This window comes from Zosterops lateralis (assembly GCF_965231275.1).
Source record: "Zosterops lateralis genome assembly, chromosome: 8".
Classification (NCBI taxonomy): Eukaryota; Metazoa; Chordata; class Aves; order Passeriformes; family Zosteropidae; genus Zosterops; species Zosterops lateralis.
This window is the reverse complement of record NC_139768.1, coordinates 33,680,744-33,702,484: the sequence shown is the minus strand read 5'-3', so window position 1 is coordinate 33,702,484 and position 21,741 is coordinate 33,680,744. Positions and strand designations below refer to the sequence as shown.

General features: G+C 56.4%; 2 protein-coding genes across 2 annotated transcripts in view; one reads left to right on the top strand and one right to left on the bottom strand.

Moving 5' to 3' along the window:
- Positions 1-2,371: 2,371 nt before the first annotated feature.
- LOC310911907 (prosaposin-like) lies at positions 2,372-9,875 on the top strand (the record flags this gene model as incomplete). Its single annotated transcript, XM_083865942.1, has 14 exons — positions 2,372-2,432; positions 6,042-6,166; positions 6,440-6,514; positions 6,616-6,741; positions 6,937-7,131; positions 7,632-7,775; positions 8,047-8,103; positions 8,436-8,543; positions 8,737-8,823; positions 8,913-9,096; positions 9,170-9,339; positions 9,419-9,499; positions 9,645-9,752; positions 9,840-9,875. 14 exons carry the CDS (start codon positions 2,372-2,374, stop codon positions 9,873-9,875), a joined length of 1,557 nt encoding a protein of 518 aa, XP_083722068.1.
- Positions 9,876-10,808: 933 nt separating this feature from the next.
- Positions 10,809-21,741, bottom strand: part of CDH23 (cadherin related 23) — a 185,306-nt gene continuing 174,373 nt past the window's right edge. Inside the window, exons 47-68 of the mRNA XM_083865855.1 lie at positions 21,006-21,122; positions 20,186-20,410; positions 19,933-20,102; positions 19,530-19,667; positions 19,255-19,374; positions 18,679-18,856; positions 17,847-18,058; positions 17,130-17,324; positions 16,716-16,826; positions 16,387-16,516; positions 15,967-16,230; positions 15,681-15,842; positions 15,308-15,564; positions 14,952-15,049; positions 14,747-14,867; positions 14,494-14,573; positions 14,148-14,188; positions 13,788-13,848; positions 13,298-13,427; positions 13,084-13,206; positions 12,795-12,908; positions 10,809-11,858 (exon numbers count right to left, since the gene is read on the bottom strand). Of these exons, the coding sequence (XP_083721981.1) occupies positions 11,532-11,858; positions 12,795-12,908; positions 13,084-13,206; positions 13,298-13,427; positions 13,788-13,848; positions 14,148-14,188; positions 14,494-14,573; positions 14,747-14,867; positions 14,952-15,049; positions 15,308-15,564; positions 15,681-15,842; positions 15,967-16,230; positions 16,387-16,516; positions 16,716-16,826; positions 17,130-17,324; positions 17,847-18,058; positions 18,679-18,856; positions 19,255-19,374; positions 19,530-19,667; positions 19,933-20,102; positions 20,186-20,410; positions 21,006-21,122 (3,374 nt within the window). The 3' untranslated portion in view covers positions 10,809-11,531. The remainder of the gene's footprint in view (positions 11,859-12,794; positions 12,909-13,083; positions 13,207-13,297; positions 13,428-13,787; positions 13,849-14,147; positions 14,189-14,493; positions 14,574-14,746; positions 14,868-14,951; positions 15,050-15,307; positions 15,565-15,680; positions 15,843-15,966; positions 16,231-16,386; positions 16,517-16,715; positions 16,827-17,129; positions 17,325-17,846; positions 18,059-18,678; positions 18,857-19,254; positions 19,375-19,529; positions 19,668-19,932; positions 20,103-20,185; positions 20,411-21,005; positions 21,123-21,741) is intronic.

Sequence of the window (21,741 nt, the reverse complement as noted above, 5' to 3'; positions counted from 1 at the left end):
GCATTTGAGTGATCAGCCTTTTGCAGTTGAGTGACCACGCTTGTGGCTCATGGTGTTGTTATAGCTAAGGAAAACTTTCCCTCATTCTTCGATCACATCCTTCTTATTCCCTTGGGCAGCTCGGTCTTAGCACGGGTGTTCTGCTGCCAAGCCCAGTCCAGCAGGATATCAGTTTCCTGAAGCATGCTGGCTTACCTGAGGAATGACTCCTTTTTTCTTATCCTAGTTGCTCAATTCTGCTTGGTCTTGCAGCTTCCCACAAGCAGCCAGCTGAGTGCTGAGGAGGTAGCGTGAGCTGTCACTGGAAGATGGAGGAGGATCAAGTCAGCTGGAGCTGGGAATATATCAAAGGGAGTTCAGCACTGAGGGTGGAATTTGTGGAAAAATGGGTTTTATTGTAACCTGTTTGTTCCTTGATCTGTTCTTTCTCTCACAGGGTATTTCAGTCATTTAAAACTTGAGAGGTGCTGTCAGGCCTGGGGGCACCTCCCTCTGCTGCTCACCCACTCTCACTGACGCCCTTCTGAGTAACTGGAGGTGTGAATTGTTATCCAGGGTTCCCGTTTCTGTTGGGAAATGCAGCAAGCAGAGATGGCAGGTGGTAGGAGCACTAAAGTAGGTATTTAAAGCTCTGCTGGCACACTTGACAAGCCTGCTTTTCGCACCTCTCTGAAATTCCACTTAAATGCCCTGAAATCCCCCCCAAAAAATCCTTCAAGGCAGGCTGCTACCCTGGGAACATGGCAGGCCCTTAATGTGAAGGGTCCTTGGGAGTGAGAATCCTGCTTGTATTGCTTGGGACAGACCTTGCCTTGGGTGTGCACTTCAGATCAAATTAATCCCCAAAGCAGAGGCACTGAAGTAGCTCTGAGGGAGACCTTTGGGAAGGAGCAGCAGATGTGGAGCTTTGAAAATTCCAGTCCTGTTCAGAAAAATGCTGGTAACTCCTGCTGTTCCTGTGATGTGTGGGGTGTGCAAGAGCTCCAGTAACAATGCTGTAGCTGCACAGTAGAGTATTTTTCATTGGAAAACCACTAGACTGCAGGTTTCTGGTTGATCTGTGTACATACTAAAAGACTGGGCAGTGCTGACAGATGGCAACAGAGGTTGTTCTCCCGTTTCCTGAATGCTGAAGCATTCGTGGCTTTAAACACGAGGAACAAAAATGGAAAATTTCCCCTAAAGACAAAATACCTGCAGCTTTCTGTCCTGGCAGGGTTGTGCAGTGGTTCTGGTGGTGTATCCCAGCTGGGGTAGATGGAGCAGATAGGAGACAGGCTCTGTCCCTTAGGCATCGCTGCCCTGGAGGGGCGGGTTGTGTTACACCACGGCCCAGAGTGGTATTTGGTGTTTTAAACTGGATGGGGGGGCTCTTTCTTGGGGGGAGGTGGGACTGCACTGACAACTTGGCAGGTTAGGAAGGTTTTATTTTCCTGGGGTTTTTAGTAGGATTCATGCTGGCAACCTGCTGGGCAAGGTGAACCAAGGGAAGTCCTGTGCTGCTACTTGGGAGTCCCTTTAGTTTTTTCCCTTCCTGTGGACTGTGGCACCTGACCTGCTTGAGTCATGCTGGGGGGACACTGTGCAGTTGCTTTCTAAAGAACATTGTCTTGATTTTTTTCTTCTTTTTTTTTTTTTTTTTTGCACAAAAGCTTCCTTAATGAACAATAAAAAACTTCTGTAAACCAGACAGTTCATGTGCTTCCTTTTCCTCATTGGCAAAGCTCCATGTTGAAGTTCCCCTTGGCCGCAGGGAAGCATCCTGCGGTGTCACTGGGAATCTGGGGCTGAATGGATTCAGGTTCCCATTTTGCTGCATGTCCCATCAAGCCTTCATTCTGCTGAGCATGGTTGCAGGTGGAAGAGGCTTGCCTGGGATTGCTGCTGCTCTTCCCTGGACAAACACAATGCCTGGTGTGAGGCAAGAGCCCCGTGTTGCAATCGCTGCCTTGCGCAGGCCAGAGGGACTTCTTGATACCGGCCTTCCCTGCTGACTCGTGTTTAGTGTGGCTTCCCTGTGTCCTCATTCCTTGCTTGATTGCAAATAAAATATAAAAATGTCATTTAAAGGCAGGGAACATGGTGCTGTCACATGGCTCCAGGAGAGTTCTCCCTGGCTGTGCCCACCCTCTGCAGCCAGGTTAGCGTTGAGCAGCAGGTTCTGGGCTTCTTCTGACCTCCTGGGAATACCTGCCTGGCTCTGGTCCCTCCCTCCCTGGTGATGATTTTATAATCAAGGCATAAAGTGAGGGGTGTGGTAATTGCCCTGCGTAGGTGTGGATTCTCACTGCTTCTCCCAGCCCATCCAAGATTCCTCAGTCTGGGAGCAGCATAGGAGAGGAACCAGCCACTGAGGACTCCTAGGAACGGCATGGAGAGCAAATGGAGTGGCTTGCTGCTGATCCTTTCTGTGTGCCTGGGCTCCTACCAAGGTAAGGCCAGGCCTGGGGGTAAGTAGGACATGAAGAGCCCAGAAAACCCTGCTGAATCCCAAAACTATTCCCAGCCTTGGTGTCTAAGCTCCATAATGTGCTTCCTCTGGTGTTGGAGTTGGGCAGAGGAGAGCTGGGGAAGGTGGCACCTCTATCTGTGTTACCCACCTGAAGGAGAGAGTTGGAACTTTTGCCCTTAAAGGTGATCTCAGGGCACAAGGGGTTTGTTCCCTCCCTTCTCTGGGATTCAGGCACAGCGGGTGGTGTGCTGGGGCATGGAAGGAGGGAAGGCAGTCGATAGAGTGAGTGTCTCTGCAGTAGTGGGGGAGAGGGGCTGCTCTCTCCACTGCCCTTGGTGTTGGGGCCTGGCTGCTGTGTGAGCTGGGGAAGCGACTTGGTTGTCACGACAACGTGACCGTGCTGCCACCTCAAGCTGCCCTTTTCCTGAGGCTTCTCACAGGAGCTGCAGGAGGCAGGAAGTTGTCTCTGCTGTGGCTTGCTGAGCTCTGGGAAGGGTGATGTGCTCTATTCACCTCAGGAACCCTCTCACCATCGACACTTGGATCTGTGAGCGAATCCTCCTTGCGGGCAAACCTCTGCTGCCGTCCCTTAGCCATCCCCTGCCCATCCCCAAGAAACAGGGACAGGCTTGTTCCTAACCTCTGGTCCTTGCTCAGGGGCAAATCGCTGCTTCCTGGGGAAATCTTCCCCGGAATAAGTGGAATAAGTTTCTGCTGTTGCAAGAAACACCCCCCCAAGTTTTAGAACGAAGAGGCCCCCCCCTCGCTCCCCAGTACCCCAGGCTTGGCCCATTGGGCTCTCTGATCCGAAGTGCCCAGGTTTTGTGGTGGAGCACTCGTGGGTGTGCACGCATGGCCCGGGGTGGGGGGGACGTGTCCGGGTGTTCCAGCCAGCAACAGGCAGAGCAGGAAAGTTCACCGGTGCTCGGCACGTCCAGCCCTGGGCTGACATCTGCCCCGGGAGCCGGCGGGGCTTTGGCCGCACGGCGCGGGGGTGCTGCGGGACCGGGGACCCTGCAAGCTTTGGAGAAGGGTTTGGGAGCCGGGAAAAGTGTATTTATGGTCCTTGCTGTAACAGGGGCGTGCGCCGGGCGGGGAATTGGGGCGCTGGGGCCCACGCTGCCACCCCCGGGCTTTACGTCACAACCGGCTCGCCAGGCTCTGCCGGCTCGGCCGGGGCGCTCCGGGGCTCCAAGGAACGCCAGCACAGCCCTGCCGGAGCTGAGCTCGGTGCTGCATCCCCCCTGAGCAAAGCCCACCCCATCCCCCGGGCCTGACAGACAGGAATAGGGCAGTTGTGGCTGGCCCGGGACTGAAATGGCACGGGAGCATCGCTTGCCTTGCTCCTTTGCCAAAAATAGCATCATTTAATAACCCTGCTGCCTGTGTGCCTGGCAGCATGAGGTGGCTCCAGCACGGCTTAGAACCTTGTAGGAGAGCTGACGGGACAGCAGTTGCCCCAGCTGCTTGCCCCGTGGCGGTGGTTTCCACCTGGGGAAGCTCCCCCTGCTCTCGGCTGTTGGGTGTTAGTCCTAATTACTTTCTGGCCCAGCACTCGTGGCCTTTCAGTTTGAGCTGGGTGAGGAGTAAGTGCTGAGCTGAGGATCTCTGCGAGCCAGGAAAGTGCAGAACAAAACCACCCGCGTCTTTTAGATCCTCCCGACCCCAACACGGGGTTCAGGGTCCAACACAGGTCTGTGGGAGACACTGGGGGACCAGCTCAGAAAAAAGCTGTGGGGTTGTTGTGCCCCGTCTCCTTGGTTTTGGTGCTGCTCCTTAATGCCTCCGCTGACTTGCCATTCCTGTTCGCCCTGATGCTGGGGCCAGGGTTGAAAAACATAAATATATCCCTCTCAGCTGATGCGGCGAGCGCGGCATCGCGCAGCTGGGAAGGTGTGTGGGAAGCCTGGGAAACCGGGGGGGACTCGCCCTGCCCCGGGGCTCGCCTGCCCCAGCGCTGCTGTCAGCCCGATGGGGAAATCGGGGCTGAAACACCAGCCGGCACCCGCCGAGCTGCGCCAGCGCTTTTGGGGGCAGGGGGAATGGTGGGGGGCTCGGGACCCCGCTCCCCACAGCCCCCAGCCCCGGCGACTTGGCAGGGTGGCCCTGGGCACCTCACGCTGCAGTCTCACGGATGAGCCGGAGGCGTTGCCAAAGTCCAGCTCGCAGGGAAAGCAGCTTTTGGGGAGAAACCTGCTAAGGGCAGAGTTGGATGGAAGGAACAGTTTCTGCCTTTGGCTTTATTCCTGCTCTGCAAAATCACAGCCAGGGCTGGGGGGTAAAAGCCGGATGCAAATGCTTGGGGCGGGGAGGGTTGTGCTGTGCTTAGAAACGCCTCTTGCAAAAGGGTCTGCAGCAGGGTCTGTCTGTCCCTCTGCTCGGGTGCCCGTTGGCCCCCAAATTCCCGGGACGGCTTCCGGCCAAAGCAAGGCGGCGAAGGGCTTGGGTTGCACCCTCTCGCCGCCTCCTCCGCGGCCGCATCCTGGGTGGGCACAGTTCCCGGTGGAAGCAAACCCCCGCCCCGTCCAAAATGAATCCTGACACACCAAGGTGACAATTAGAGCGCTGCTCTTGCGCCACTCCGCCGCGCTGCCGGGGCGGGCCGTGCCGTGCCGTGCCGCCGCTGCCGTGCCGCGGATTTACAGCCAGGAGAAAATGCTGTCGTGGGGAGGAAATAGAACAAAAAAAACCCCACCAAATTTGGGGTTGCTCAATCGTTGCCGGGAGAAGTGGCGTGACTATTTGGCTACCGCGCGGGGCTGAGCGCCCGCGCCCCGGGTTTGCCCGTTTTGCAAGATTTATTGCTGCTTTTATAAGCAGCCGCCTCCGCAGCGTGACAGGAGGGTGCTGAGAGGCTGAGGGTGAGCTCCAAATTCCCTTTGCTTCCACCCTGTGACATCCCATTGGAAAAGCTGGCACCTGGCAAAACCGACCTTAAAAAAACATTTATAAATGAAACACTCCCCCACTCAACTTTGGGGTTTGAGGTGAAATCACAACAGGAGGATGAGGAGCATTTTCAGATTATACCTTTTTCTCACCCAGACATGGGGCAACTGAAAGGTGTTTCAAAAATTTTTATTCTATTTTTAGTCTCATGTGAAGGCTGAGAAAGTACAGATGTTATAATTTACGGCATTACAATCAGAAGCTAACTATTTCCTGATTACAATACATTATCAGCATATTTTGGTTTATCAGCTTTTGCCACACAATGCTGTTAATGCCTTAAAGGCAGTCATCTAAAATTACCCCTCCTGGGTCGTTCTACAATACATCTTTTATAGTTCTGTTTCTCCAAAGTATCTTCCAGTCTATTTGCAAGGCCATCATTTGAAACTTGTTTTCAGTTCCGTTTCTCTCTCAACGAAGTCTGTCCTATTCCATGAAATTTCTAAGTCAGCTATTCTTATCTCAAAGTTTGTGGGCAGATACAGACTACGTGAGCCTTCCGTCAGGCTTTGAGAATTCCCTACAAATCCATTTCCCACAGAGCATCACCCCTAGCTCTCTGCGGTGCAGACAGGGAGGTTGGTTTGGTGTCTCGTGATGCCTTTGAGGGCTGACAGTCTCCTCTCCCCTCCCACAGCTGGGGCCAGCCCCCTCCACGAGTGTGGCGAGCGGCCGGAGGACTGGTGCCGCGACGTGGAGACCGCAGCCAAGTGCAGGGCCCTGGAGCTCTGCCGGTTCACCACCGGGGACCGGGCGTTGGGGGTAACCGTGGGGGGAGCAGGGAATGCGGGGGGACTGCGGGATTGGTGCCCATCTGCCCCAGAGCACGGAGATGGCGGGAGAACCCCAGCCTGCCCACCCCAGCATTCGGCATCCAGCAGCAGCGGGGCTGCAGAGTCAATGGAAAAAGTCAACGGATGCCCTCCATTGACGTTCACGTGGAGTGTTTTTGGGGTGGAGGATTGGGATCTGGGGAGCAAGTGGAGGGTATGGGTGCTGTGACAGCATCCCAACATGTCCCTTCTCTCTCAGCAGAAGGGCATCCCCTGTCACCTGTGTCAGGTGGCAGTCTCTGTGGTGGGCAAGATCCTGCAGGACAACCGCACTGAGGTGGGTCTCAGGAGTGAGGGGGAATGGGGCTGGTGTTCCTCCTCCCAACACCACTGAACCATAACATCACTGAAGCCCTGAACACTCTCTGTGTCACCCAGGAAAAGCTGCGGCTCTTCTTGGATAAGAGATGCCAGTACCTGCCCTTCCAGGACTGGTCTGTCAAGTGCAAGAGGATGGTGGACACTGGCATCCTCATCCTTGTCCAGCTGGGCAAGCAAGTGCTGGTAATGCAGGGGAAGCCCCTGGGTTTGGGTTTTTTCATAGTGTGGGATGTCTTGGGGGCTTGCAAAGCAAAGGATGCTCCAAAGCAACCTGGGGCAAACCATCTGAAGGACAAGATGGAGAGGGAAATGACCCAGGGTGGGTGTGATGGAGGAGATGCAGCCTCAAGCTCCCACCCCACCCCTCTGCTTCCCCAGTCACAACCGAAGGTGGTGTGTGGGACCATCAAGCTGTGCCAGCCCCGGAACAGACCCACAGGGACTTTGAAGTATCAGCAGGCACCACCAGCTGCCACAGGCCCCACCCAGGACCTTGCTGACCTCATCGCTCCCTTCATGGCCAACGTGCCCCTCCTGCTCCATCCCCAGGATCTGCCTCACAGCGAGGCCCAGGTACTGTGGCACAGGCAAGAATGGTGCTGATTGTGGAATCATGGGATGGTTTGGGTCAGAAATTACAGATCATCTCCTTCCAAATTCCTGCCATGGACAGGGAATGCGTCCAGGTTACTCCAAGCTCCATCCAAGCTGGCCTGGGACACTTCCAGGAATGGTGCAGCCACAGCTCCTCTGGACAATCTGTGCCAGTATCCTAATGCTGCTCAGGGATGAGAATCCCCTTAAAAGCATCACCTACTTAACAGCAATTAGAGCAATTAGAGAAAGCCTCTAAAATTTCTGCAGAGTTGAAATGACTGCTGGCTGGCAGTGTGACCAATTTGGGGAGATATTTCAGGTTGCAGGAGGGAACTAGAGACATGCTGGTCAGCATGCTGCCCTGAATTGCAGCCAGTATTTTAATCCCGGCCTTCAAATGCAGGTTGGGGGAGGTGGGGGGCGGTTTGTTTTATTTTATTGGGTATCAAAGTGTCCCTGCCCTTGTTATCCTGCAGGGAATAGAAGTGGTGTGTGGGGACTGCCTGCAGCTGGTGATGGCTGTGCAGGAGGAGCTGGGGACCAACACTGCCTTCACCTGGGCGCTGGTGGGCCACGCCAAGAGGGTGTGTGAGACCCTGACACCCGACCTGGCACAGCAGGTGAGGGCCAGCAGGGAACCACACAAGGGTTTGGGCTGGAAGGGGCCTTAAAGACAATCCCACTCTGCCCCCTGCCATGGGCAGGGACCCCTTCCACTAGACCAAGCTCCTCCAAGCCCTGCCCAACCTGGCCTTGGGCACTTCCAGGGATGGGCTGGAAGGGAAGGGACACTTCCAGGCTCCCTTCTCCTCAGTGGGAGCATCTTTTGCAGATGCCTGTGCAGGGAGGGGTGTGCACTGTTGGGCCCTGACACTGTGTCTCCCTCCGCAGTGCAAGCACTCCCTGGCCAAGTACACGGACACGGCTGCCGAGCTCCTGCGCTTCGTGGTAAGAGGCTGAGAGCTCCCTGGGAATGCCAGGGGAGTCTGGGGGCCAGCTGGGGGCCTGAGTGGCTCAGCCAAGGGGCCTCAGCAGCAAATGGTCCTCTTTTTTTAGATCAACTCACTGCTTAATATTCCTACAAAATATTAATTCCCCCCCCGCCCCCCTTCTCTCTACCTTGCAACTGCTGCAATTATATTTTGTTTTCATTTTTTCTTGCCATTTTCTGGCCCCTCCACTGGTAGCAGGTTGAGGTAAGTGAGAACCATACCCTAATGCGCTGGAATTCCCCTCCCTGGGGTCAAAGCCCACCTGATTTGGGATGTCTCTCTCCCTAGGACCCAGTGGAGCTGTGTGGCCAGCTGGGACTCTGTTCCTCCACATCAGCACTGCCCCTCCACACGCTGCTCACAGAGAAGGTGGTGCAGGCCCTGAGCATGCTGGGGGTAAGTGGAGACCCCCTCAGTTCTGCTGTGCTCCTCAAAATCCAAACTCTGTGACAGGGGGAGCCTTATTTTGTATTTTGTTTCCTCAAGCACCTCCAAGGTGGGGAATGCCTCACAGGGGAGATGATGGTGGAATAGGCTGAGGGTGGCTCTGGGGCGGCTTGGTGTGCATCCCACCCCCTTATCCCGACAGGACAGGGTGAGGAGCACTCCACTGTGTGACATGTGCCAGTTTACCGTGAAGACAGTCGAGAGCCTCCTGGAGAACAACATGACAGAGGTGAGTCCCACTGGTGCTGGGGGGGCTGGGACAGGGGGCAAAGGGGCAGCAAGGAGCCGGGGTTTCCCTTTTCTGCCTTGTGCCGGCAGGAGCGACTGGTGGATGACATCGAGAAGGTGTGTTACATGCTGCCCCACAGCGTCATCGAGCAGTGCAAGGACTTTGTCAACTCCTACGGCAAAGCCGTGGTGACCATGCTGCTGCAGGCCACTGACCCCGCCGCCATCTGCTCCCTGGTGCACTGCTGCCCCCACAGCGGGGACACCCAGCCCGGTGAGCTGGCACCCAGACCCGGGTGGGGAGCAGGCTGATCCCTCTGCTGGGTGCTGATGGCCGTGTCCTCCAGGGGCTGAATCCCTGGAGCAGCTGGCTGTGACCTCGGGCGCCTTCTGCAATGTCTGCCAGATCGTCATCACCTACTTCGACAACGAGCTGCTCAAGAACGAGACTCTGGAGGAGCTGGGCGAGGTGCTGGAGAAGGGCTGTGCCATGCTGCCCATGCCCCTCACCACCAAGGTGAGCTGAGGGGGGCACACCCAGCCCAGCAGGGACACCCACGACGGCCGTGCCGGGCTCACCCCTCTCCCTCTCCCAGTGCCAGGAGCTCGTGTTGCAGTACGAGCCGGCGGTCGTGCGGCTCTTCGTGCAGATGATGGACCCCACCTTCGTCTGCACTGTAAGTGTCCCCACCCCTCGGGTGGCCCCAACAGAGATGGGCATCCTTTGTCCAAGCCTGTGGGCTGGGAGTGGGCCAGGGTGGTCAGAGGCCCCTCGTGGAGGTTTTTTTCCTCTCCCTCCCGCCCTTTTCCTCTGCAACGCAGAAAATCAGAGCCTGTGAGCCAGGCAAGGAGGATCTCCTGGGCTCGGCCCCCTGTGTCTGGGGCCCGCAGTACTGGTGCAAGAACATGGCCACGGCGGTGGAGTGCAGTGTAAGTGGCAGAGGTGTCCCCTCCCCGGGGCTGGCGGGGTCCTGGCAGGCCCTGCATCCATCCCCTCCTGCCCTGTCCCTCCCGCAGGCCGTGGCACACTGCCGGCGTCACGTGTGGAACTAGGAGCCGAATCCTCAGCTGGCTGGACTTGCTCTGCCGTTTGGTTCGGGATCCTGGCTCCCTTCCCTCGGGACGTGCCTGCACTCACAGACGGCAATGGCAGGAGCCAACCGGCCTCATCACGCCGGCGGGGCTGCGGGGAACCCCAGCGGCCCCGGCCACTTCCTCTTCCACTCCTGGGGCTTGGATTTCCAAATCAGGTTAAGGGACTTGTTAATATCTTCAGGACTAGGGATTCAGCCTTGAAGTCTCTCAAGGTGATTGCAAAACCCCCAACATCTACTCCCACCTCCGTCTCCACCCCCAGTCCCTTCTCTACCTCTCCATCCCACCCTGAGCCATTCGTAAAGCGCAGATCCTGCAGCGTGGATCTGTCCCTGTGGTCTGGGCTGGGTTCTGCTGCCCAAACGCCGGCCCCCTGCTCCTGGCTGGCAGCAGCCTCACCTGAACATAAAATTAATGAGTTTGGGTGCAAGGATTTCCTTCCACACCCCTATCCCTGCTGAGGGTCCTGTGCTGACCCGGCCGTGGTGGTGAGGGCAGCAGGGTGCTGGCTCGTCCCTCCCTGCCGTGTTGGGGGGATGCCAGCAGTGCCTGGTCCTGAGCGTGCATGGGAGCATCCCATCACAAATAAACTCTTTCCATGAGCCTGCTTGCTTGTGTCCTTCCTCATGCTGGGGGCTGCAATGGAAGCGTGGGTAAACCTAGAATCCAAGGTGCAGCAACACCCAGGGTAGCATCTTTAGAAGACGATGGATTGAGGGGTGAGTTAAAAGAGGGCCTTCCCTTCCAAAGGGGGTTTGGGCCTGATGGATCCAGGGAGGAAGGATGACAGACAGGTTACCCAAAGCCATAGACAGTGTATTTCTGAGTCACGTAACAGACCGTGCCCGAAACTCTCCACAAGGTTACGACTGGAAACAAACCCCCGAACAAACAAACCCAAATGCAAGAGAGAAGGGGAAAGAAAAGGGCAACAAAAGACACGCACGAGCACTCCACATCCAGAAGCCCCAGTTACTCTCTCTCTTTTTCAACATTGCAATAAGTTTTGGTCAAGCCAGCAAAATGGAGGAATGTCTTTGGGTCGGGTTTTTTTTTTTTTCTTTTTAATTTTTTGGGTCTTTCCTTACTGGAAAGGTGACATTAATGGCCAAAAGGATTCAGTCTCTCCACACACTTCCCTGGCCCTCCCCAAGCTTGTGATCAAGGTGTGACAGCTGCTTGTCCCCAGCCTGTGCCCAAGGATGCTCTGGCAGCACATCATCTGCATCCTCACTGCACCTTCCCCTGCCCTGTCCAGTCTGGACTCATCAGGTTCTTCTTTAGCTTTTCTTTTCTTTTCCCCTTTTTTTTTTATTAGAAAAAAAACTTTTTTTTTTTTTTTTTTTTAATAGGAAAAATAAAAAAAATTTAATGGTTTCATGGATAAATGACAGGCGAGTAAAAGCATTCCGATCCTGAGAGCCCTCTCCCGGGGCCAAGCTCTCCAAGGCTGCCGGAGCGATCTGCGCCGGGCAGCCTGGACTCCTGCAGGGGAAGAGGGGGCCAAGCACCGGTCTCAGGCTGCCCCTGGCCCCCACCACGGCCCCCCCGGTCTGTGTTCCATCCCCGCCGGCCCCGGCTGGCCTAGAGCAGTGCCAGCGGCACCACCGCTCGTCATAGCTCGGTGATCTCCAGCGGGCTCTCCATGATCACCTCCCGCATCTTGTGCAGGGGGGTGGACTTGGCCGACTCGGTGCGGGCGTTGTGGTCGCTGTAGCCCCCGCAGTCGGCCGTCAGAGTCTCCAACGAGCGGCCCAGCACCTTCTGGTCGTCCTCGGGCAGGCTGTTGAGGTCGGAGGCCAGCAGTGTGCCCGTGCTGCCGTGCACCACGTGGATGCCGTCGGGACCTTTCAGCTCCACCGGCTGCTTGTGTCGGAAGCGCAGGCTGCCCTGGCTGGGGCTGCGCTCCTCCTCCTCGTCCTCCAGCTCCTTCTGGATCAGCTGCAAGAGAGCCATGGAGCAGGGAGTCACCAGTGCAGCCAAAGCAGCTCCTGGCTTCCCTGACTCCTGCAATGCTGGAGTCCAGCCAGAGAGAAGGGCCCTCCTCTTCTGAAGCACCCTCAGAGCACAGTGATGAGGATCACCAGGAGGTGACCTCCACCTGGATCGCTCCATCCTTGGGTGGATGCCCCAGCTCAGGCACTGGCTGCCAGGTGGGTGGTGCATCCTGCAGCCACCCACAGAGTGGCCAAGGAGGAGTTTTGACCTAGGCTGGAATCTGGGGTTGTATGAGGGTGGAGGGGCAGGTGGCAGAAAGGGAAAGAAGATGAAGGAAGGCTGGATGGGGCTGGAGGAGAATAACGGCATAGATGGAGGGCAGAAGGGCTGGAAGGCATTCCCCCCCCACTGCTCTTCTCTGCTCTGTTTGCCCCTTGTTTTGCAGCCCCATGAAGGGTAAAAGGCCACAGGAGGAGTTCCTTCTCCCCATACCAGCTCTTCTGCACCAACACCCTCCATCCCAACATTTTTGCCTCAAAAACACAGGTTTTTTTTGAGGCAAAAAACAGAGAAGCAGAAGGAAAGGAAGATGACCCCCCACAGCCTTGGCCGGCTTTGGCAGAAATGGGAGCTGATGGATAAAGCCCAATCTGAAAAGAGGGGCGTCCCTCCCTGGGGTCAGAAAGACCAAGGAAGATGTTGCTGCTGATCAGAGGAAACACAGGAGTCACTGTGGGGAACCCACAGCCTTGAAAACCAATGAAAAAACAGCAGTGGGAACCAGTGGAATACCAGTATCTGGCTTGTTTTGACCAAGCAGAGAGTGGGGTGACAGGGACCACGGCCACAAGGAGTGACCACAGCCTGTGGGGCCAGGAAGACACACTGCATCCCAGAGGGCACAGCAAGCATCTCCCCACACCCAGCACGCCCATCTACCTCCGAGACCGAGGAGCGGTCCCCCTGACTGGCGGTGGCCTTATGCACCATCCGCTGGGCAAAGAGCTTTTTCAGGCGCATGTAATCATCCAGGACCACCTTCAGGAGAGTGCCCTGGGCGGAGGGGGAGAGACTATGGGTTATCCAGGGGAGGTAGTTTGATGAGAGGGAGACCGGCCTCATCCCAGCATTTTTTCGGAGCGACATCACCCTCTGGCGCTGTGACCCTGGAAGGCGCCAGCTCTAAGAGAAGACTCCTGGGGGCAGGACGCCTGCCCTCAACACTCACCTTGATGGGCCCCTCCCGCATGATCTGCCCCAGCTTGGCGATGTTGTCGTACTCCTGGATGGCAGCCCGCAGGTAGCGGTCGTCCTCGGGCTTGGCGGCGGAGGGCTCTCTCCCGAAGGTGCCCTGCGGGAGGAGAGGGCGGCTCAGGAGCTGCGGGGGGGGGGGGGGGGGGGAGGGAGGGGGACACGGTGTCCCGGCGGGGGCCGTGGCTCACGTGGGTGCGGGCAGGGCTGTTCCAGAGGTCGGTGATCTCGCTCAGGTTCTCCGGCAGGTCGTCCTCGTGCTCCGCCTGCGCCGCCAGCTCCATGTTCCTGCAGAAGGGGTCCAGCCACACCGGGTTGGCCCTGCCCGCGGGGGAGGAACAGCCATCAGGGCAGGCAAAGAGAGGCGTCATCCCTAACCCCGAGGTTGCACTGCCTCCTCCTGCCCTGTGCAGGTATGAATTTGGCTGCTCTGGATCCAGATGGGTGTCAAACCCCGCCCATTATCTCTGCTTACCCCGAACCTGGCCAGGATTGGCAGAGAGGGAGTCACAGGAGAAAGAATAATATTTTTTAGCTTAGAAGCTCTCAGAGCAAGCACTGTCCCAGGATCAGTAATGCTCCATGCAGAGCAGAAGAGACATGATGTCTCCACCTCCTCGTTCCAAAACACAGGCATCCCTCTCTTAGGAGTAGCCTCCAACTCCAGGAGGTGGCACTCACCCATCAAAGGAGTACTTGTTGGTGTTTGGCATGTCCATGATGTCCATGAAGCCTCTGTTCCCTGCAGGGATGAGAGTTACAGGGCAGCACATTGGTGGGCTTAGCAGCAAACCATGGGGTGACACTTCTTCATCAGGGAGGGATAAAGAGCAGCCAAAAAGGCAGTGAGAAACAAGGTGGGGTGTGGCAAGTAATACAGAGCCTGATGCTGAGAAAAGCCTCCCACCATCACACCTTGCTGGGCAGGATCACTTCTGATACACACCCCGTGATATCCCCTGTGTCTCCCTGTGACCCCCCTGCCTGCTCTCCATGCACCCCACTCTTCCATGCAGCTGGGACACCCCAAACACTGCTCACCAGTGGAGCCAGCCACGATGGCTTTCAATTTCCTTTTGTGCCTGCAAAAGAAACACAGCTGATCAGCTACAAAAATAAGGAAGATGCTGGAAAGGAGAAGGACACACAGATTTGCAATAACCTTTCATACAGGGCATGCATTAAATAGTAAATATTAAATAAGGCTGGGGAGCTTGGACGGGAGAGGTACCATCAGTATTAAAACCATGCATTTTGGAGGAAGAGGTGTTGGGAAGCTGATGCCTTCCTTTGCTTGCTGGCATTTCCAGGGCCAGGAGAAGCCACGCTGGTCCCCCCGGTCTAAGGGGACATTGCAGGGGCTGGACAGAGCCTGGGAGTCACTCACACTGTCCGGTAGTACCAGTTCATGAGGATGAAGAGCATGGCAGCCAGGAAGAGCAGGACGGCCAGCACGATGATTGCCATCTAGGAGAGACAGAGGCACGGGGGAAACCTCTGGCATGCAGCCAGCACCTGCTGGTGGCCACGTGCCCAAAGTTATATGGGTGGAACATCCCTTCAGGCACTGACCAGTCCCCATGGGAAAGGGACACCACCCCCTCTATGAGCAGCATCTCCAACCCCAGCTGGACCCTCACCTGCAGGGCCGAGAGGTCGTCTGGTGCCCGGGCAGTAATGGCAGGCTGCACATCCAGCACGTTGTAGTTCCTGAAGAGATTCCTCAGCTGCTCCTTGTTCTCGTCTATCATCTGAATAACTCTGGGAAGAGAAGGGTTGCTTGGGCACCTTGGCATTAATGAGGATCCCCAAGGAGCCAGGCTGGGTGGGGGGCCGGGGACGTACCGCTCCACGTCCAGGATGCGGTTGGTCTCCCTGTTCACCACGTGGATCAGCAGCTCCGTCTGGGCAAAGTTCACCCGGCCTTTCTTGTCAACATGGAACTGGGGAGAGACAGCAAGGTCTGCAGTGTGGGAGAGGAGTCTCCTCCTGGGCATGCCTTGAGGTGTGCTCGTGTGGCAGGAGACCCTCAAGCATCCATCTGGATCCCTTCAGTACACCCCAACCCAGGGTGTATTTGTCATCTTCAGAACCCAGAAGTGTCTGTAGTTATCCAGGTAGGACTCCCTTGAAGGAGACCTCCCAAAGAGCATGTGGAAGGTTATCTACCCCTCAAAGCAACCTCCAAGGTGGATGGTTACCTGCACGTCATCTGTGTTGACGATGGCGCCCGTGATGTTGGAGAGCAGGCTGATGAACTCCTCCTCAAACTGCCTGACCTTGTCAGGGATCTCATTGATGATGATTTTGACCCGCTGGTCATCCCGCAGGATGTAAATCCCCACAATGGCTGTGTCATTGTGGCCCACCAGGTCAGAGGCCATAATGTCCACCACAAAGTAGCCAGGATTATAGGCTGTGAAGAGGTCAAAGGTTCGCAGGATGCCATCAAGGGTTCCTATGGAATGGATGGCCACAAGCCTGGGATTAGTGACCACAGCCGTGGGGACATCTTTAGCCATGGGGATGGCTCTGCCCAAGGCCCCATGCTCCTGCAGAAGGCTGGGAACCCACCAATGCTGAAGATGTTGGCCACCTCCTCAGAGTCATTGGAGTGCTGCTTGATGTAGCGGATGCCCAGGATGTTGTACAGGACCAGGCTGTTATTGCCCACATCGGCGTCCACTGCGAGCACTCTGATCAGCTCCGACCCCACCTTGGCATCGGTGGCGACCCCTTTGAGGGAGAGATGGGAAAGGGACCTGGGGCCAGGCTGGCTCTCTCTGCCCCACCATCCTGATGGATTTTCCTGGAAGTGTCTCTGGCTCCTGGTGCTCCCCCAGCCCCTGGCACCCCTTACCCGCTGTGTACTCCGACTTGGTGAACTGGGGAGACTGGTCATTGATGTCGTCCAGGAAGATTCGCACCTCCTGAAGGGTCAGGTCCTCACTGAGATCCCAGAACTGGGCTCTTCCCGCCCGCCGGCCCCGAGGAGGAGCCCAGTTCCTCTGGCTGGATGCTTTGACGATGATGGAGTGGTACGGCTCCTTCTCCCGGTCCAGGTCTCTCAAGACCTTCAGCTTCCCCTCTCGGCTCAGCTGGAAGTTGCTCTCCTGGTTCCCAGCTGGGTGCAAAAAGGCATCCCCAGTTACTTCTCTTTGGGCTTGGCACTTCCAAAACGCCACCTTGCCCATTGAGCACGGCAGAGAGGCAGCGAGGAGAGGATGGACATGCTGGGTGCAGGGTATGTGTGGGACAGAGTCACCATCCCCACACCCACCTGCTATGAAGTAGTAGACGATGGCGTTGGAGCCCTCATCGGCATCCACCGCGCCGGTGACATTCCCCACCACAGTGCCTGGCCGCGAGTGCTCGGGGACAGAGAGTGCCTGGTACTGGGGACTATCCTTCTGCCAGAGACCCCAGGGAAAGAAATGCTATGAGCACTGAGGTCGCTTCAAATAAAAGCGGGCAAATCCCACGGTACACACCACAATGGTGGCCCAGCTGTGCACACTCCATCACATGTGCTTGCTGGCATCCCCATCCCTGCATCCCCTGCATCTCCTGCATCCCCTGCATCCCACCCCCTTCACCCTGGTGCCTTACAGGTGGCCTGAGGAAGATGGGTTCATTGTCATCGATGTCATCGAGCGCTACCTGGAGGGGCTGCATGGTCTCGTAGGGTGGCTGGCCCTGGTCACAGGCCACGATGATCAGCTGGAGAGAGAGGCAAAAGGGCTGTCCTGGGCAAAACCACACGGGCTGGGAGACATCACTGAGGCAGGGACAGAGAGCACAGCTGGATGGTGGAGGATTTGGGGGGGATTTAGCAAGGAATTGGGTGCTGGCCCACCAGGATGCAACCCCCCTATGACACTTGATAGCCACCCAGCTCCTGCGAAGGTGTGAAATCTCCACAATTGTGTCAGCTGACCCCATCCCCACCACATCACCTGCACCCCACCCACCCCATGCCAGACCCACAGCCTCAAGGCCCGCCCCGGCCCCTGCCTGGCTCACGTTGTACACTGCCTGCTTCTCCCTGTCCAGCCGCATGGCCGTCTGGATCAGCCCACTGACAGAGTCGATGCTGAAATACTCCCAGTCCTTGTTCCCGGTCCCGGTTTTCAGCAGGTTGTAGAGCACCACTCCGTTGAGACCCTCGTCTTTGTCCGTGGCATAGACCTCGTAGACATTGGACCGCAGGGGGATCTCCTGCTTGCACACACACCGCTCTTCAGCCTTGGCATTGCACGCAAACCCCCTGCTCCCCTGGTCCCTCCAGACCCCCTTGGTTAAAACCCCTTGGGACTGGAGGTCAGCAAGCTCCCACTACCCGAAACCCAATAGGGGGCTGGTAACACAGAGCCATGATTCCTTCTGGCCTGGTGGGTGGGGACTGGCTGAGTCAAGCCTGGCTTCCCAGAAAGGAGAAACACCGTCAGCATTTCCAGCCCATGTTTATAAACCTGCTCTGCACGCATTGTCTGTTTACTAATTCTTCATGCTCCTGGGGTTTCTGTTCCCCAAATCTGCCCCATCACCCTGCTCGCGTGTATGGAGGCAGGCTGTTTTTGAATGTCCACCCCCATGACCCAAACCTTCTTGTCACATACTAAATCAAAGTCTTGTTGCATCCTCAGTGGAGATGGAGTTTGGATTTTGCTGTTATAGGCAGGAATGCTCCTGAACACAATCTCAACATGCCATGACCCTGCACCCTCACAAGGGTTTTACCTCCTTGATGTGCAGGATGGTGCCGTTGGGTGGGCGGACAAAGACGGGGCGGTTGTCGTTGATGTCGATGACCTCGATGTGGAGCATGGTGGTCCCCCAGAGAGGGGGATGCCCCTTGTCCGTGGCCACCACAGTCAGGTTGAACCTCTCGTAGGACTGCAGGCGCCGCTGGGATGTGACAAGTCCAGAGTCTTTATTGATCTTGAAAGCATCTGGAGACAGAAAAAAACCCCACATCTCTGGCTCAGGACACTTTGCACCAGATAAATTATGACTAAAAATGAGTATACCAGCTGAAGTGCACCCCCCACAGTAGGTCAGGGATGTGGGTGGTCTCAGGGCTTTCAGAGCATCCCAGCCCATTGCCACATCCTTGTGTCTGGGACCTACTCCCTGCTCAGCCTTGTCTGTAGTTCACTCCTGCCCAGGCTGGAACAGTGGAGCTTTTGCCTGATTTCTGTAATTTCTCAGCATGCAGATATACTGGATTTCAGGCACTATCACTATCCACTCACACTCTTTGCCCTTCAAAGCCTTCACCTAAAGCAGGCAGTGAGCTTGCTCCAAGGCATACTGGTGTATATAGAAAGTCCTGCTGGGGTGGGGAACACAAGAGCATACACCAAGGCTGGACTGCAGGACAAAGGTGGGCAAAGTCCTAACATCCCACAGCATGAGGAACTGGAAACCGCAGAGCAATAGAGAAACCTCCACGCTTTCAGTATTGCTCCCAGGAGTCCAAACCAGCCACAGGAGATGGGGTATAGGCTATGACTCCTTCCTCCTCATAACCCTACTTCCTGGGGAAGAGCCCCTTGCCCCCAGCACCTACCTGCTCCAGGACCCTCGATGCTGTAGGTCACCACGCCATTGTCCCCTTCGTCCAGGTCGGTGGCACTCATAGTGATCACTGATGTCCCTGCCGGCTCATTCTCGTAGACGCTGGTGCTGAACTGGCTCTTGCTGAACTGAGGCCTGACATCGTTGATGTCCAGGACTGTGATCAGCACCTGTGACAAATCACAGCCAGCTGGCTGATGTGAGGCTGGGGAAGGCTGGGCAGCCCTGGGGCCATACCCCTGCTGTGACCTGCAGCTCTGCTGCTACAGAGAGTTGCCCTTCCTGCTATTTGTTCAGCTCCACCAGCTGAATTCCTGCCTCCAACAATGGAGGCCACCGTGGCTGGGGCACCCATTCATGCCACAGCAGTTGCAGACAATAGTGTCACCCTCCCCTGCCCCTCCTGCCGACATGCTGTCCCCACTGCACAAAGTGCCCTGCACCATCCACCCCACAGCTCCTGGCGTCATCCTTCTGCCTAATTCCCCCCTGGTCCAGCCACTGGGGAGGAAAGGTGGAGCTTCAACACCTTCTTGCTGGTGACCAGCAAGAGAGAGTAGAGCCTTACCTGCACAGAGTTCTCCCGACGATTACTGGAGACATCCCCAGGGTTGTCCCTGGCCACAGCTGTCAGTGTGTAGTGATCCTTCTTTTCCCTGTCCAGGGCTGACAGGATGTAGATGTCACCCTGCAGCACACAGAGACCTTCAGGTGGACCTCGTCTGGCAGAGCTGGTACTCAAGAAGGGGCAGAAGGTGAGGTGTGGGAGCAAGGCACAAGCTGGGACTATTTCAGCCTCCCCTCCCTTTCCCTGCTCTGATCCAGCCTCAGCTGTCTCCTTACCGTGTTGGGATTTATCCCAAACTTGCCCTCTCCATCGCTCAGGCTGTACTGGATGAGAGCAAATTGCCCAGAATCTGCATCAGTGGCTGTGACGCTCAGGATGACTGTACCCAATGGCACGTCCTCAAAGACAGCTTTCTGCAACAGAGGGAGCAGGCAGGGCTGGCTCAGCCTGGGCAGGGTGTACCGAGGGCACAGGGGACACCCAGAACTGGGCACAGCCAGACTCCCAACAAGGTGCTAGCTCAAAGCATGTGGCAGGGTTGGCCACCTTCTCCAAATGGTTCAAGTACAGGCAGTGGGAGGAGAAGGTGTCTCTGGAGAACCCCGAGCTCTGTGCCTGTCCCCACCATGCAGGCAATGCCCAGCACCACACAGAGTTGAACAGAGGAGCCCAGCTCACCTGGTAGGATGGTTGACTGAAAACAGGGTTGTTGTCATTGATGTCCACGATCTGCAGGTACACGGGGATCTCAGCAGATCTGCGGGGAGAGCCGTTGTCGGAGGCGCGGACGGTGAAGTTCAGCCACTGCACCTCCTCATAGTCCACTGTCCTATTGGCCACAACCTTCCCTAGAGGATGGCAGACCCTGAAATGAGAAACCTGACCCAGGTCACCGACCTGCCCCAGATTCCCACCTCCCCAGACCACCAACCTGCTGAATGGTCTTCCAGACAGGCGTAACCTTCCGGAGAGAGGTTCAGCAGCTCATAGGTGATCTGCCCATTGGCACCTTTGTCTGGGTCCACTGCTGAGATGGAGATGAGCGTGGTGCCCTGCGTGGCTCCCTCCAGGATCCTCTCAGTGAAATAGGTGACCCCGAAGGGGCGGAAGCGGGGTGTGTTGTCATTGACGTCCAAGACGTTGACTGTCAGCTTGGCTGTAGCCATGGTGGAGACCATAGTGGGAGAGAACAGAAGGAGAACAAGTGAGAAAGAGAAGGGAAGGAAGACCGGGAGGAAGGAGGGTTGTAAAGCCACAAGTGTGAAAGCCCAGGAGAACCAGCTGGTGCTGGTTCATCAAGAAAAATTGCAATATGCCCCAAAGCCACTGTGCCCTGAGCATGCTATGAATGTCCTTATGCTGTAGTGGGACACCTGCTCCTGATCTTTGTGTGTCTCCTCACACATGAACCTGAATTTACCTATAGTGGGGTGGCAAGATGTGGTAGGAATGGTAATGAAGAAATGAGTGCCGCTCATGGTGAGGTTATGGACACACTGTCCTTTCCATACCCACTGCAGCCTTGGCATGTCTGGGGAATTCTCTAAAGGAGTCCTGAGGGGAGAACATGAAGGTGATGGGAGCTGGTGCAGGACCAGTCCCACTGAAAATGTTGCTGGTCAGGATGGAGGGGAAGGTGGGAGAGCTGCTGATTGCCCAGAAGCTGCAGTGGTGCCTGGGAAGGGCTGTGCCGGTGCCTGGGAAGGGCTGTGCCAGTCCCTGTCCCCACACTGCCTGGGGACAACCCTTACCGTTGGGCACGCTGACCGAGCGGTCGATGACTTCGCTGGCGTTGTCATGGACAGAGATGGTGACCTCATAGGTGGCCACTAGCTCACGGTTGAGGGGAGTTTTGATCTTCACAGCTCCTGGGAACCCCAAAAAGATGAATGTCACAGGCTGTGCCTGTACCCCAGGCTGGGCAGGGAGATGTGTACCAGCTGACTGCTGCACCGTGCGCCATGCTTGTTCTCCTGCCTCTCCAAAGGATGAATGAGGAAAACACTCGAGAGATACAGGAAGAGACAGCTGTTCTCTCTCTTCTCTCCACATCCTTCCTACCTGCCTGTTCCACATGGCCTCAGGTGGTTCCAGCTGTGCATCCAAAAGGGGTTTGGGAGCAGCTGTTGCTGCTCCCCTGCACAACCCCATCCACCTGAGCTCAGCATCTTTAACAACCTTGTCCTGTATCTTTTCCAACAAGGGCATTTTTCTTTCCTGGATCAGCTTAGTGCTTCCAAAAGAGATGTGGGGAACTCCTGGCCCTCCTTCCCCAAAGAAGCCCACCACCTGCCCTGGAGTGCCCCCTTGCTCCCCCAGTGAGAGTGCTTGAGTCCAGTCTGCCAAGGCTGAGCAGCCCCCAGCCTGCAACAGAGGCCATGTCTGCCAATGGAGATGCGTGAGATGGAGGGAGGCCACGGGTGGCACAGAGACACAAATGAGCACAGACAGAGACAAACCTGGCAGGCTGAAAGCCAGAAAAGAAAG